Raw genomic sequence first — 13,245 nt, 5'->3', positions numbered from 1 at the left:
GATAACAACTCGCCGCGACACGAACAAGCAGCGACAACAGCAGCTCAAGATGGAGAGGAAATCCATGTCAGAGCTCGAGGTAGCTCGCAAGGTCCTCCACAAGACACCACCTCGCGACTTGTTGGCAGGGCAAGTCCCGTCTCCACCCCCATCGCAACCACTGACCTCGCTCAGAACCCTCCTCGCCGATGCTATCGACCGGGTCCTCCAGCCGCCCGCCGGTGCTGAGGCCCTCGAGAGACTTGCATATCTCATTGTCCTGTTCCGCCAGATCGCGCTTGCCGTGACGCAGCACCCAGCGGACGCGGCACACGCCGTCGCAGTCACCTACAGCAAGCTCGGACCCACTCTCCTTCCTCGCGCCCCGTTCGCGACCCTTCTCCTCGAGTCGCTGTCCAACACGGTCAAGCCTCACCCCCTCCGCTCGGCAGAGGCCATGACGGCCGCGACGCGCCTTGCTGCCATTCTTCCGCCTCCACCTGCCTCGTCCTCCGCCTCCCAGCACCTCCTCCAGCCCCTGTGGACTGAGGTCCTCCGCGATGGCCTCGGCGCCAGGGGCAACATTGTCGCGGTGTCGATTATGGCCGAGTCGATCCCTCAGGAGAGCATCCCGACCCATCTCCTTCCTCGCCTTCTCGAGGACCTGACGGTCAGCGACTCTGCCAACGTCCGTTGCTCTGCTATCGTCACGCTTCTCGGCAGGCGGAGAGAGCTCGCAACGGGCTCAGATGAGGAGAAGGACCGCTTCATGCTCGAGCCGCTGATGCCCTACGTCTCTTCTGGTGAGGATGGCACAGCAGTCCAGGTGCTCAGCCGATACCTCCTTCCCGTGCTGTTCAAGGCGCAGCGTGGCTCATTCTCCACCCTCCTGAGCATGTTCGACACCACCGGCGCGCCTAACCAGCCCGACCTGTTCGCTTCATGGATCACAACAGCCTCACTCGGTGTCTCGAGCGGTATCATCCCTCTGAGCGGCGTGCCTTCGGAAAGGCTGCACGAGGCGATCGTCCACGAAGACAACAAGATTCGCATCATGGCGTTCGAGCTCGTCGCCAGGAGCAAGGATGTGCTCGAGCCCGAGGTTATGGAGAAGGTCAAGGAGGCTTTCAGGTGGAACACCATGATTCCTCATGCAGAGTGAGTTCAGCTGCGCCCTCCCAGAACTGAGGCTGACGCGACAGGGGCCGCACGGACATGGCTTCGGCTATCTACGCCTTCCTCATGCACCTCAAGGAGCTGGAGAACGCCGCCCGCCGGGACGTCTCTCGCGGGAAGACCCCCGAGATTAAGGCCAAGGCTGAGAAGCGCCTGGCTGTGGCCGCCGACTTCCACCACTGGTTTGTGAACGACCACCTCACCCCGTCGCTCGAGGCCAGCCAGTCGCACCCTGCGCTCCGGGGCATCTTCGCGCTCAAGACACTCACGCGGTACCTTGACGTGTTCAGCGATGTTCCGAGTGTCTTGGCGGACGTTTACACTCCCAAGCGTGTCACCCTCCTCATCGCTTGCCAGGCGAATGAATTCGCCGAGATCCGAGGACAAGCGCGATCAATGTGAGCTGTCCACCCCACACCGATGTCTCAGCTGACACACGCAGCATTGGAAGAGCACCGCTCCCACTCGCAGGCTACGAGACGCTGTCTACACCCGCCACTCAGGAGCTCCTCGCTTCGGCGTCCTCCTCGATCAATCACCCCCGCCGAACCCAGGCGGAGGCCGGGCGTTCAGCGCTCACAATTATCTTCACAAAGGTCGTTCTGCCAGCCGGCCCCGAGGTGGCTGCCAGTTTCATCGACAACCTTGTGAATGTGCTCGAGCAGCACGTGAAGAAGTCGGAGGAGAACTTTGCCACCGGCATTGTGGAGTACCCACTCCACGGCCCTCTGAGCGCTCTCACCGAGATGGTTCGATGCCTGGATCTCCGGACCCCAGAGGCGCAGGTGGCCTGGAGCCCCGTCCTTCACCGCCTGGTCGCACTCGTTGACCGTGTGTGGTCTGTCACCCGGAAGGTCATCTCCCTTGGCCCCTCAACAGATCCCGAGAACGGCAAGGAGACGGCTGCCCATGAAATTGCCCGCGCGTACGACGTGCTCGGTGATGACGAGGCGGAAGCTGGAGACGACTTGGATCACACCAACCTGCTCTCAGGCAGTTGGCGTGCGACAAAGGAGGCGGCGTGAGTTGATCACTTTTGCGCTTCAACTGACACTTCAGCGAACTTCTTGCTGCCCTCATTGCCGTTCCACTCAACGCGTCTGCAACGCAGACAATCTGGATCCGCGATGACATCAACAAGGCTGGCCGCACGTTCCTCGTCTGGCTTCACGAGATCCGCCACCGCGGTACATTCTCGCGCATTGCACCCTCTCTCGCGCTCGTGGTGGAGGCAGTCAAGCCTCGCAAGGAGCTCGCTGGGCTTGTAGAGTCATGGGTTGAGGAGGAGCTGGACACGGTCGCGTTGGGCCAGCTATCGACCCTGCGTCGTTCTGCTGCTCTGCCGTACTCGTTCCTCGCGCTCGTCTCGGCCGACGAGGCCCTCCTCGACACTTCGATCCAGCGTTTGGTGGACATGGCGAAGCTCGGCCCCGAGACCAAGGACGAGACCAAGGTCCACGCCATGAACACGCTCAAGATTGTTCTCCTCGATGGAAAGCAGACTAGGTTCTTGTCTCGTTACCTTGAGCGCACGCTCTTGGTCGCCCTGAGGGCTTTCGAGTCGTCAAAGTAGGTCTGGTTTCCTTGCTCTGCTCGCTAACCAGTCCCAGCTGGAACGTTCGCAACGTCGGCCTGATCCTGTTCTCTACCCTGGCACACCGATCCCTCGCCACTGCACGCTATCAGGAGGTGTTTGGCACTCGCAATGCCCTTGCTGGACGCCAGACCCTCGCCGCCTGGGACGGGCGGTACCCAGAGATGATCCCCTATGTGGCCGACTACCTGCGCCGCGCGCGCAAGGAGGGGCCAGCAACTCTTACCCAGCACTCGCCACTGTTCCCCATTCTGATCATTGTCCGATCCCTTCGCTGGTCGCCGGAAGGCGCTCACACGGCTGACTCCCTGTTCCCCGTCGTCGAGCCATACCTTGGTTCCGTGGAGTGGCAGATCCGTGATGTCGCATCGCAGGCGCTATCCTCGCTGCTATCCTCCAGCCAGGCGCTCGAGCGGGCCAAGGTCACTGCTACACGGGTGAGCCACGACTCGAAAGACTTCAACACCCTCCACGGTCGCCTCCTGTTCCTCTGCCGCCTCATCTCCGACGTCATCTACTGGGACGACGTCGTGGCAGCCGACAAGCGGATCCTTGAGCTGCGCCTCCGGGATGGCTTGCAAGTCTGGGGTGATTCCAGCACGGCGGTCATCCCCAAGGCGATCTTGGACTGCGTGATCGCCTACGCCAATGCGACGACGCCGTCCAACCCAGTCCTTGTGCCCGGTGCCAAGCGTATCGCGCTCAACATCCTCCAGACGCCAGAGCCGTACCGGCCCGGACTGGACCTCCTCTACCAGTCTGCGGCAGCCTGTGTGCTCATCCAGCCAATCGTCGCGCGGGATGTTGTGGCGCTACTCGCGCCCCAGATTCCCGAGGATGCCCAGCTCGCTGCCCTTGACAAAGTTGAGAATTCGCTGGCCCTTCAGACACCCGAGATCCTCTCGGCAGTGATCAAGCTCAGTGCCCTGGAGAACAGCAACACTGTGCGCACCAAGGCGTTTGATGTGCTCTCTTCCTGGGCAGCCACGCCCGAGGCGGACGCAGGCATCGCCCCGCTCGCAGGCGCCATTCTCAAGGTGGTTAAGACGACGCGATGTGTGCCACTTCGCGAGGCTGCGCTGCCAGCACTTGGACGTGCGATCGCCGCTGGCGCCGACTCGGCTAACCTCGACGTCCTCGCAACTATCCTTGACAAGACATCCGACGAGAACAGGGTGAGCAGTTGCGCGAGATGTCATGAGCATCAACTGACACCTCAGTCCGAGCCGTGCCGCACGTCCGCTCTCCGTTGTATGGCTCACCTTGGACCGCTACTCTTCTCCGCAACGCCCACGGCCACAGCAGCCACCCTCGCGTCTCTGCACCGTACACTTGTACGTTTGCTCGAAGACGACGACCAGGACATCCGCCGCGACGCCGCCGAGATCGTCGAGCTCGGTCTTCGCCTCCGCAGACCCGTGGTGCTCAGCCACGCCGTCGCGTTGTGGTGGGACTGGCTCGGCCAGCGACTGCAGACGACGGAGGCGGAGCGCGCAGTGTGGGATGCCTGGCTTTGGGCCACAGTGGCAGACGCCAGCCAGACACGTAAGTGGTGTTGGCAACTTAAAGAAAGACGCTCGCTCACCACTCGCGCAGGGACTGAACTCGCCGCCCTCGCTCCCGCCGCACCGACCCTCGACGTCCTCTTCCTCGAAGAGCCGCCCAACATGTTCCGCAACTCGATGGACGCGGCGGCCCATGCCTCAAAGGTTGTGGCCGCGCTCCCTGCCCTCAAGTCGCCCGGTGCTACCTCCACGGCGCAGCTCGAGAAGGAGGTGTCGGCTGCCATTGGCAGCGCCCGCGGGAGCCCGATCGACGCGGCGTGGGTCGCACGACAGCAGCTACAGAAGCGCCACGTCCTCCTCCGCCGTGCGCTGCGCCTCGCCAAGCACTAATCCTAGACAACTAGACCTTGCATGCAGCATTCATCTTGTACAGTTACAATGCAATACAGAAATGCTAATGATGGGCGGGCGGGGCGTATCCCTCTCTACGCATTCTAATCCATCATCGAGTCGTCGTTGGCAAACGGCGCATACTCATAGTCCATGGGCCGGCGCATCTGGCTCGTGACCCAGTCCTCGTCGGTATCTTCGAGCGAGTAGCCCGCGCCGCCGGTAAAGCTGAGCAGGACAGGCAGGAGGACGAGGCCGTGCAATGCGCCCGAGACAATGAGCGAGAGCCACATGCGGAAGTAGTAGATCTCGAGGAGGCGCGAGCGCGTGAGCGCGAGGACCGAGATGCCGATGAGCTTGGTGAGTGTGATGCCTGAGAAGACGGAGGGCCCGACGTCTACCAGCGCGGTCCATACCCGCTCGTCGCGCTCCTTGCGGCCCTCGAGTTTGTCGTACAGTAGCCCAGTGCCGGCGCCCATGAATGCCCTGGCGATGTGGGAGCAGAACTCGACGGCGATGCCGAGAGAAATGACGAGGTTGACGAGCGAGATGGCATTGAGCGACACGCCCCAGAAACCCATGACCCCCATGACGTTGATAACCGCCAGCGCGCACGTGAATGTCACGGTGCCACCGGTCATCCACGAGCCGAGGAGCAGGCTCGTGATGACCAGCACGGCTGCCAGGCCGACAGTCAGGATCTGCGCTGTCATGCCCCGGATGTACGAATACTGGTCGAAGTAGACGTAAAAGAGCGAGTAGGGGTACACGTCCAGGCCTGTGCGGCGGACAATGTCTGCGGCGATGCGGCGTGCAGCGGCGAGCGCGGCGATAAAGTCAGACTGCTGGCGCAGTGGTGTGTGGAAGGTGCGGAAGTGCGATGCTGTGACGTGAGACTCGTCCACTGAGCGGGCGATAGCGGTAGAGTATCCCTGCAGTCCTCCGAGGGGACACGAGTCGTCGGCAGGCGACAACAGCCACTGGTTGAGGTAGCGTGTGAAGTTTGCACCCTGTGGCAGGCCGTTCATCGTGCTGTCCCACTCCTCGTCTTCGAAGCACGGGCGGCAGAGACGGTCCGAGTCGCGGGGGCGGCAGAAAATGCTCGGGTCGCGCCTGCGGACGCGGCAGCAGGAGTCGAACGCCGGGTTGGTCCACTGCAAGAAGTCGTCGATCCACGATGCCGGCGGGTTGGCGATGAACGAGACGTCGGGGCGCTTGCGCTCCGCCTCGATTGTGTTGGCGACCGAGAGGTCAGCGCACGTCGTGAACCGCTCGCAGAGCTCCTGCTGCCCGGTGCGGTTTGCCGGGTTACCATCCTTGACGACAAAGTAGACCGGCGGGCCGACGTCGTTGTACTTGTCCAAGTCGTTGAAGTATGGCACGAGGTACGAGTCGGACGGGAGAGCGAGGCGCTGGTCCAGTCCGAGAGTGATGCGTTGAATGCCGACCACGGCGACGAGGAACAGCCCACCAAAGGCGGCAAGAACGAGCTGCTTGACCTCGCTCTTGAGCAGCAAGGGCGCGTACACGCGGCGAATGAAGCGCGTGACCACACCCTCGGACGCCGGCTGAGGCTCGTCGTACAGCCCAACAGGCTGCCGCAAGCGGATGCAGGGGAGGCAGTCCATCCGCATGGCCTGGGATCGGCGCAGGTCGATGACCATGGCGCTAACGAAGACGGTGACCTGCATCACTGCGCCGAGGAAGACGCTGCCCGCGGCATAGATTGCAAAGTTGCGCACGGCGGGCATGGGAACGAACGCGCCGAGGGCGAAGGCGACGACCTCGGTGGTCGAGGACAGGAGGATGGACGGGCCCATGCGGGCTACGGCGCGCGCGACGCGCTCTTCAGCAGGGAGGATGGAGCGCTCGCGCTGGTTGAGCTCGTCGTCAAGAAGGTCATCGTCTTCATCGTCTGTTGACGCCGGCGGCGGCGCGCCAGTAGGGCCGTAGAGTGCGTTCTGACGCTCGAGCTCGTGTACGAGGATGAACACGTTGTCGACGCCAACAGCGAGCACGAGGAACGGGATGACCTCGGCGATGATGAGCGTCACGCGGACGCCGAGGAGGGAGAACAGGCCGACCGACGACGTGACGGCGATGAGCACGATGGCGATGCCGAACAGCCCGAGGGAGAATTTGGACTGGACGAGGAGAGTGGTTGGGAGGAGCGAAAGTGGCACCGCGCCGATGGGCTCTGTCGGGGCAGTCTTGAGCAGGCCGAGTGAGTGCGCGGCCTGCTTGATCTTGTACCACACTGTGCGGGCGGTGCTGGAGACGAGATGCGGGGGCAGGCTCCCGCCGAGCGTGAGTGAGACATACAGGAACATGACAAGGTAGGAGAGGACGACGATCTTGACGTCCGTGTTGGTGCTCTTGTTGAGCTCCTCGCCGAGGCTCACTTCCGTCGAGTACGAGATCTTGAGCCCGTCGTGGGAGAGGGTGGCGAAGTACGCTTCGAGGGTACGCTCCCACTCCTCGGCGGGAGCGACGCGCTCGTCGTCGTAGTTGACCACTACGTAGCGCGCGAAAATCGCCTTGGCGTTCAGGTAGCCGTCCTCGACGCCGCCGAGCACCATCTTGGGCTCGATGGGCTGGCCAAACTCTGGGAGGCACTCGCCGGGCCGGCGCGCACACTCGTCGATACGCTGCCGCCACTGGTCGCCCCACTGTGTCATGTCGTCGCCGAGCCACGCCGACAGCGACTGAAGCACGCAGGGTGTGCCGCGGCCTGATGGCGCAAAGCAGACGTCCTCATAGCTGATCCCACTCTTTGAGGCCAGCGCATTGATCTCGCCTTCCCTCTTGAGCCACCAGTCGAGTGTGTCGTATGACAGGACGTCGCCGCCGTCCGCCCGCGTAATGATCACTTGCTCGGTGCGGTAGAACGGACCAAAGTTGTCGTCGAAGAAGGCCTTCTGGTGTGCCGCCTCGCTCGACGGCGAGACCCACAGTCTCACAGGGTCCGTTTCCACCTGGAAGAAGTTCCAACCAATGTTCAGCGTGGCGATCACGACGGCCGCGATGCCAAACGTCTCGAGGGGGCGGCGCGCGCATACCAGGCCGAGGCGGTAGAAGAAGCGTCTGAGGACGGCGTTGATCTGGTTCTGCTTGGGCTGGAGGTGCTCCATCGGGTCAAGCAGCGATGCGCCGCGCCCCAGCCGGAAATGCACCGAGCCCGACGGCCCGGAATCCGCGTCGTCCCGGTCGCCAGAGCCGCGGCCAACGAGCCCATCGAGCCCGGCAACAGTGGGCGACATGGGCGGGTCGACGAGCGCGACGCGCTCGTACCGCCGCTGGCGGTGGCGCAGGGCCGTCCGGAACGAGTAATACAGCAACCCGGCGAGGATTGCGGTCGAGTACACCATGAGCAGGGAGAAGGTGATGCACGACACTGCGCCGACGCGGCAACCCGGCCCGCCGGGTGGCGGGAGGTGGGGCAGCGCAGCACACACGTCGGGACAGTCAGCGCACGCGCAGCGCGAGTCGATGCCGCTGTCGCCGCACCACAGCACCTCGCGCGAGTAGTTGGTCCCGTAGGGAAAGTCGATCTGGAACGGGCTTCCAAGGCCAGGCCGGACGTCGCCCATGTACTTCAGAAACGCGGACGCATTGGTCGCTCCCCCGCCGATGAGGTCCATCGCGAAGCCGTTGGTCGCGCCGAACTGGACGGCCTTGCACGAGTCGTAGAAGCCCGTCGCGAAGTCGTCGCTGACGGCATAAGCGACGCTCTTGACTGCTTCCCTGCCGTCGGTGGTCTTCTGCGTCGATGTGACCGTCATGAACGTGCTCTGATCCGGCGAGCACGTAAAGTCGCAGTAGAACGCGCGGAAGTTGTTCACGCACGCCGGGCACGCGGCGATAAGGGGCGCCGCTTGCTGCAGCTGGGCGGAGAGTGTGCGTACCTGGTCGGCGGTACAGCATACGTGTGATGGCGGCGTCCATGTCGGTCCGCAGGTCGCCTCAAGGAGGGGGAGTATCTCGTCGTCGACCTAGCAGCGGCGTCAGTGGGCCACGGGAGAGAGAAGGCGCGGAGGCCTTGCCTTGACTCACCGCATCTGCTGGCCCGGAATCAGGGCACGGCAGCTCGGCGCCAAACATGCTCGCGCGGCCGCACGAGCCGCGCATCGCGCATACGCCGGGTGCGCGCCTCGGGCTGTCGGGAGACAGCAGCATGGCGCAGCGATGGGCGGTGGGCGGTCACTGGTGGTTGTGATGGATGAGGTATTGTTGATGATGGGGGTGTGGAGTCGGGCGAGGTGGGTGAGATGGGGGGATGACTGCATCGGGCCATTCAAGGTGGCTCGGCGGTCGATGACGCGCGGCGGCAACAACAGTCACGTGAGTGGCAAAGAGTGGCAGTGGACTTGGCACCGAGAGGCTCGGCCGGGCAAGTGGCTAGCTGCTCCAGCATGCATGCAGCCGAGACGGGGCTGCGCTGTGCAAGCAGGCTGCGACAGCGCTGCGTTCTCTGACAGTGGGTCCTCGTCAGCATTGTATCCTGTGGCAGGCCAGGCAACCCCAGGCAGGCAACCGTCCACTCTGGGCTCGCGCCACCTCCCCAACACCAATCCCACCTCCCCCACCCCACAGCTGTGAATAATGCATGCAATCCCAATGCAACTACGCCGCGCCGCACCTACTACGCCTTCTCCTTGCCGGGCCACTCAATCACCTCGGGCCATCCCTCAGCCTTGACACGCTCGACAGTGGCACCAGGCAGGGGGAGGCTGGTGACGCCCTCGCCGATCCACTCGTCCTGGTCCTTGCCGCCGAGGAGGTTGCCGCGGGCCTTGTACGTAAGCTTCTTCTTGGCGTCGCGGACGCTGACGAAGGCGTCGTCGACGCCGGGCACGGCGCCGCGCACAAAGATGAGGTTGAGCGCCGTGTCGACGCGGTGGACGAGCAGGTTCTGCTGCGTGCGCTTCTCGACACCCATGTGTCCTGCCATCTTCTTGCCGGGGATGACACGTCCGGGGTCCTGGTTCTGGCCTGTCGAGCCTGCAGAACGGTGGGTGATCGACACACCGTGCGACGCCTTGAGACCAGCGAAGCCGTGGCGCTTCATGGCACCTTGGAAGCCCTTGCCGATGCTGCGGCGGGGTGTTAGCAGACAGCTCCAGTTCACGGTTGCTGCCCACACCAGGCATTGCCAACCCTCCGCCTTACGCCGCACTCACCTCTTCGCAGTCACGTCCACATACTGCCCAGGGACAAAGTGCGCGGCGCTGAGCTGCGCGCCAACCGGCAGCACAGCGTCGGGGGTGACGGAAAACTCGGCGAGCTTGTACTTGGGGTTGACGCCCGCCTTCTTAAAGTGGCCGGCGAGAGCCTTGGTCGTCGTGCGTTCTGGGCGGTCGCTAGCACCGAGCTGGAGGCGGTGGAGACCCGTCCCGCTGTCCTTGGTGGGCGGGTCATGGCGGACGACCTGGACATTGTCGAGCTGGAGCACAGTGACGGGCCATCGCCGTCCGTTCTGGTCCCACAGGGCCGTCATGCCGCGCTTACGTGCGATCACGCCCGTGCGCTGTGTGAATGGCGACCACTTTGCCGACGACGACTTTGAGGACTCGGCAGCAGCGGGGGCGGCCTCGGCCGAGGTCGCGAGCCCGCGCACGCCGGCGGGGAGGCGGCGGAGCGAGGTGATGAAGGAGCGCATAATGGTGCACGGTTGGGCCAGGTGATGCGCTTGGTCGCTGGCTCGTCGTCGGCGTCGCTTGCCTGTGTTGTTGTTGTGCTGAGCGAGATGAAGTCGTCGACGTCAATGTCGAGGCTGGCAAGAGATTGGCTTTTCGCGATTCTCAACTTTCTGTCGGAGGTGTCGCTGGTGTAAATGTCAGGGTCACGTGGGGTGGCGTATCAAGTGAGCCTGACATTTTACCCAGATCAGCGCCTCTCTAACACCACAGGGTGAGTGTTTGATTATGGGTGGGTGTCTTGTCAACATCGTCTTTGCTTTCACTTCTTCGTCTGTCTCTCGCTCTTTCTCTCTTTCTTTGACTCTCACAAGCACGCATACTCGCATCGCAAGGACAGAGACTGCGCAACCTACGACGACGAAGCACGACACTACATTGAATCCAACACGCGCATCAACAACCCACATCCGCCAGCCAGGTCCATCTCATCCCACCCCACCCACCCCAATAGTTTTCACGAACCTCGCTAAACTCTATATCCTCTTCCTTGTTGCAAGACTTTGTATCAAACGCCAACAACGACACTCGACAAGGATAGACGCGTCGAAAGAGATCCCTCAGAGAGTATCCACCCACCCACGACATCTCCCTCCACCAGCCCACCCCTGTTGGCTCGGCACGCACAGGCGTTTGTGAATCGGCCCGCCATTGTCACCCCCTCCATCACATTCACCCTTGACCCAGAGGCATCGCTTTCTAGCAGCGCAGCAACCTCCAAAGTCTTTTCTCGGACCAGTGACATTTGTCGTCTCTGCTTGGACATAACTCGACAAGAGACAGGCATCTCGCTCAAGCGCCCGCATCACACCACCGCGACCCCCCTTCTCGCCTCACTCCACTCACCCCCTTCCCTCCCCGCCAAGCCCCTATTCCGCACCGTGACCACGGCCACGTCTCCTCCGTCCTCGACCCATAACTCCAATCCCACATTCACACGCACACCACCCATCTCACAATGGCAATGCAATACCAGAGCCAGCCACAACAGCACCCAGGCTATGGCGGCGCGCCTCCTCCAGGTGGCCCTGCTGGCGCCTACGGCGGCGGCGGCGGCAACAACGGATACCCCATCAACACGAATGGCAACCTGCCGCCGCTTCCGCCCCAACAAGCCAACAACTCTCCCTACGGCCAAGCCGACCTGGGCTACGGCTACCCCGACGGCGGATCAGCACGCTCATCACAGGTCCGCATGGAGTCGGGCCCAAGGCCGCTGATGGACCAATGTACGTGTTTGTGTGTTTCTGCGGCGTCTTGCATGTCGCAATCACGTAACGCCTGTCGGAAGACGCGGGCGGTATCGAGATCGAGCTAACATCAAACCCAAAAGCCCATCTTCGGCCAGGAAACTCTGCAGAGCTTCTCTCGCACGACCGCACGCTCGAGCTGTACCGCGAAAATGCCAAGAAGACAAACGACCCCGAGATCATATTCGAGTTTGCAGTCTTCATGATCGATGCGGCAAAGTCGATGGTGGCCCCGGCCAACCCAGACGACCCAGCCGACCCTGCCAACAGGCCCAACCGTGTTGTGCTCGAGAAGCGCGACGAGCTCGTCAAGGAGGCTACCTCGCTGCTCAGACGTCTCGCAGACCGCGGATACCCCGACGCCCAGTACTACCTGGCCGACTGCTACGCCAACGGCATTGGAACGCCCCGCGGCAAGCAGGACTTTGACAAGGCGTTCCCCCTCTTCTCCCTCGCCGCCAAGCACGGACACCCTGACGCATGCTACCGCGCCGGTACGTGCTGTGAGCACGGATGGGGCACTCGCCGAGAGAGCGCCAAGGCGATCCAGTACTACAAGTGGGTGTTGATAAATTGGATCTTGTTTGCTGACTGTGCAGGAAAGCGGCAGTTGGTCTCCACCCTGGCGCCATGTACCGCCTCGGCACTGCGGAGCTCAACGGCTCACTAGGATTGTCCAAGCGACCAAAGGAGGGAGTCAAGTGGCTCAAGCGTTCCGCCGAGCATGCCACCGAGGAGTTCCCCCATGCCCTCCACGAGCTCGCTCTCCTGCACGAGCGCGGTATCGACAACATTGTGTTCATCGACCTCGAGTATGCTGCGGATCTTCTTGCACAGGCCTCGGAGCTCGGCTACGCTCCCTCGGCATTCAAGCTCGGCGAGTGCTACGAGTATGGCAAGATGGGCTGCCCCGTCGATGCGCCCCTGTCGATCCACTACTACAACATCGCCGCGCAGCAGGGCCACCGCGAAGCGTGCTTTGCCCTCACGGCGTGGTACCTTGTCGGTGCGGAGGGCGTCCTGCCCCAGTCGGACACGGAAGCGTACCTCTGGGCCAAGAAGGCTGCCGACCAAGGCCTTGCAAAGGCACAGTACGCCCTTGGGTACTTTACCGAGGTAAGCGGTGGTTGCGAAGTGAATGTAACGCCTACTAATACTTGCAGACTGGCGTTGGAGTCGAGCCCAACCTCGCCAACGCGATGAAGTGGTACCGCCTCGCGACTGATGGCGGTGACAAGCGCGCGGCCAAGCGCCTTGCGCAGGGCATGTCGGGCGCGGGCGCGCTCAACCGCAGACTCGAGGTCGAGGCCATGAAGGGCGGCGGCGGCGCGCCCGGCAAGAAGGAGGACAAGGGCGACTGCATCATCATGTAGGCGGGGCATCGTGCCCGATACCACCACGACAGCGACGACACGAGTACCCCCCTAGACGACGTTGACAGACATTACACCATTGATTAGAGTTTCCATTCTGGGCAGCGGCGTGAGCTCCCATAGCCCAGTGTATCTAGTATGCGCATGCAGCGAGCGCGACACACGCATAGCTCCGACGATGGTGGAGCGCGGCCCCGCCAGGGGCCGGCGCGAGGAGGCCGATGGGGTGCGAAACCTTGCAGTGACTACTGACCACATTGCCTATGCCGACCACTTGCACCC

At 62.9% G+C, this 13,245-nt stretch overlaps 4 protein-coding genes across 4 annotated transcripts; 2 read left to right on the top strand and 2 right to left on the bottom strand.

Moving 5' to 3' along the window:
• Positions 1-49: 49 nt before the first annotated feature.
• On the top strand, positions 50-4,672 carry SPCC1494.07 (putative protein; the record flags this gene model as incomplete). The annotated part of the gene is made up of 7 exons (XM_062774200.1): positions 50-1,137; positions 1,182-1,553; positions 1,598-2,176; positions 2,215-2,724; positions 2,766-3,924; positions 3,970-4,294; positions 4,346-4,672. 7 exons carry the CDS (start codon positions 50-52, stop codon positions 4,642-4,644), a joined length of 4,332 nt encoding a protein of 1,443 aa, XP_062630184.1. The 3' UTR covers positions 4,645-4,672.
• A 76-nt stretch (positions 4,673-4,748) lies between these two features.
• NCR1 (NPC intracellular cholesterol transporter 1-related protein 1) lies at positions 4,749-9,001 on the bottom strand (the record flags this gene model as incomplete). Its single annotated transcript, XM_062774199.1, has 2 exons — positions 8,698-9,001; positions 4,749-8,636 (listed from the first exon to the last, which is right to left on the bottom strand). Exons 1-2 carry the CDS (start codon positions 8,818-8,820, stop codon positions 4,749-4,751), a joined length of 4,011 nt encoding a protein of 1,336 aa, XP_062630183.1. The 5' UTR covers positions 8,821-9,001.
• A 233-nt stretch (positions 9,002-9,234) lies between these two features.
• On the bottom strand, positions 9,235-10,402 carry rplC (50S ribosomal protein L3). Its single transcript, XM_062774198.1, has 2 exons — positions 9,825-10,402; positions 9,235-9,737 (listed from the first exon to the last, which is right to left on the bottom strand). The coding sequence occupies exons 1-2, from the start codon at positions 10,301-10,303 to the stop codon at positions 9,287-9,289; spliced, it is 930 nt and encodes a 309-aa protein (XP_062630182.1). The 5' UTR covers positions 10,304-10,402; the 3' UTR covers positions 9,235-9,286.
• A 220-nt stretch (positions 10,403-10,622) lies between these two features.
• Positions 10,623-13,107, top strand: SKT5. Its single transcript, XM_062774197.1, has 4 exons — positions 10,623-11,569; positions 11,674-12,148; positions 12,190-12,706; positions 12,754-13,107. The coding sequence occupies exons 1-4, from the start codon at positions 11,299-11,301 to the stop codon at positions 12,961-12,963; spliced, it is 1,473 nt and encodes a 490-aa protein (XP_062630181.1). The 5' UTR covers positions 10,623-11,298; the 3' UTR covers positions 12,964-13,107.
• The last annotated feature ends 138 nt before the right edge of the window (positions 13,108-13,245 follow it).

The sequence above is a fragment of the Vanrija pseudolonga genome, chromosome 5 (genome assembly GCF_020906515.1).
Source record: "Vanrija pseudolonga chromosome 5, complete sequence".
NCBI lineage: Eukaryota > Fungi > Basidiomycota > Tremellomycetes > Trichosporonales > Trichosporonaceae > Vanrija > Vanrija pseudolonga.
Note: the sequence above shows the minus strand (reverse complement) of the source record. Positions and strands in the feature narration are given on the sequence as shown.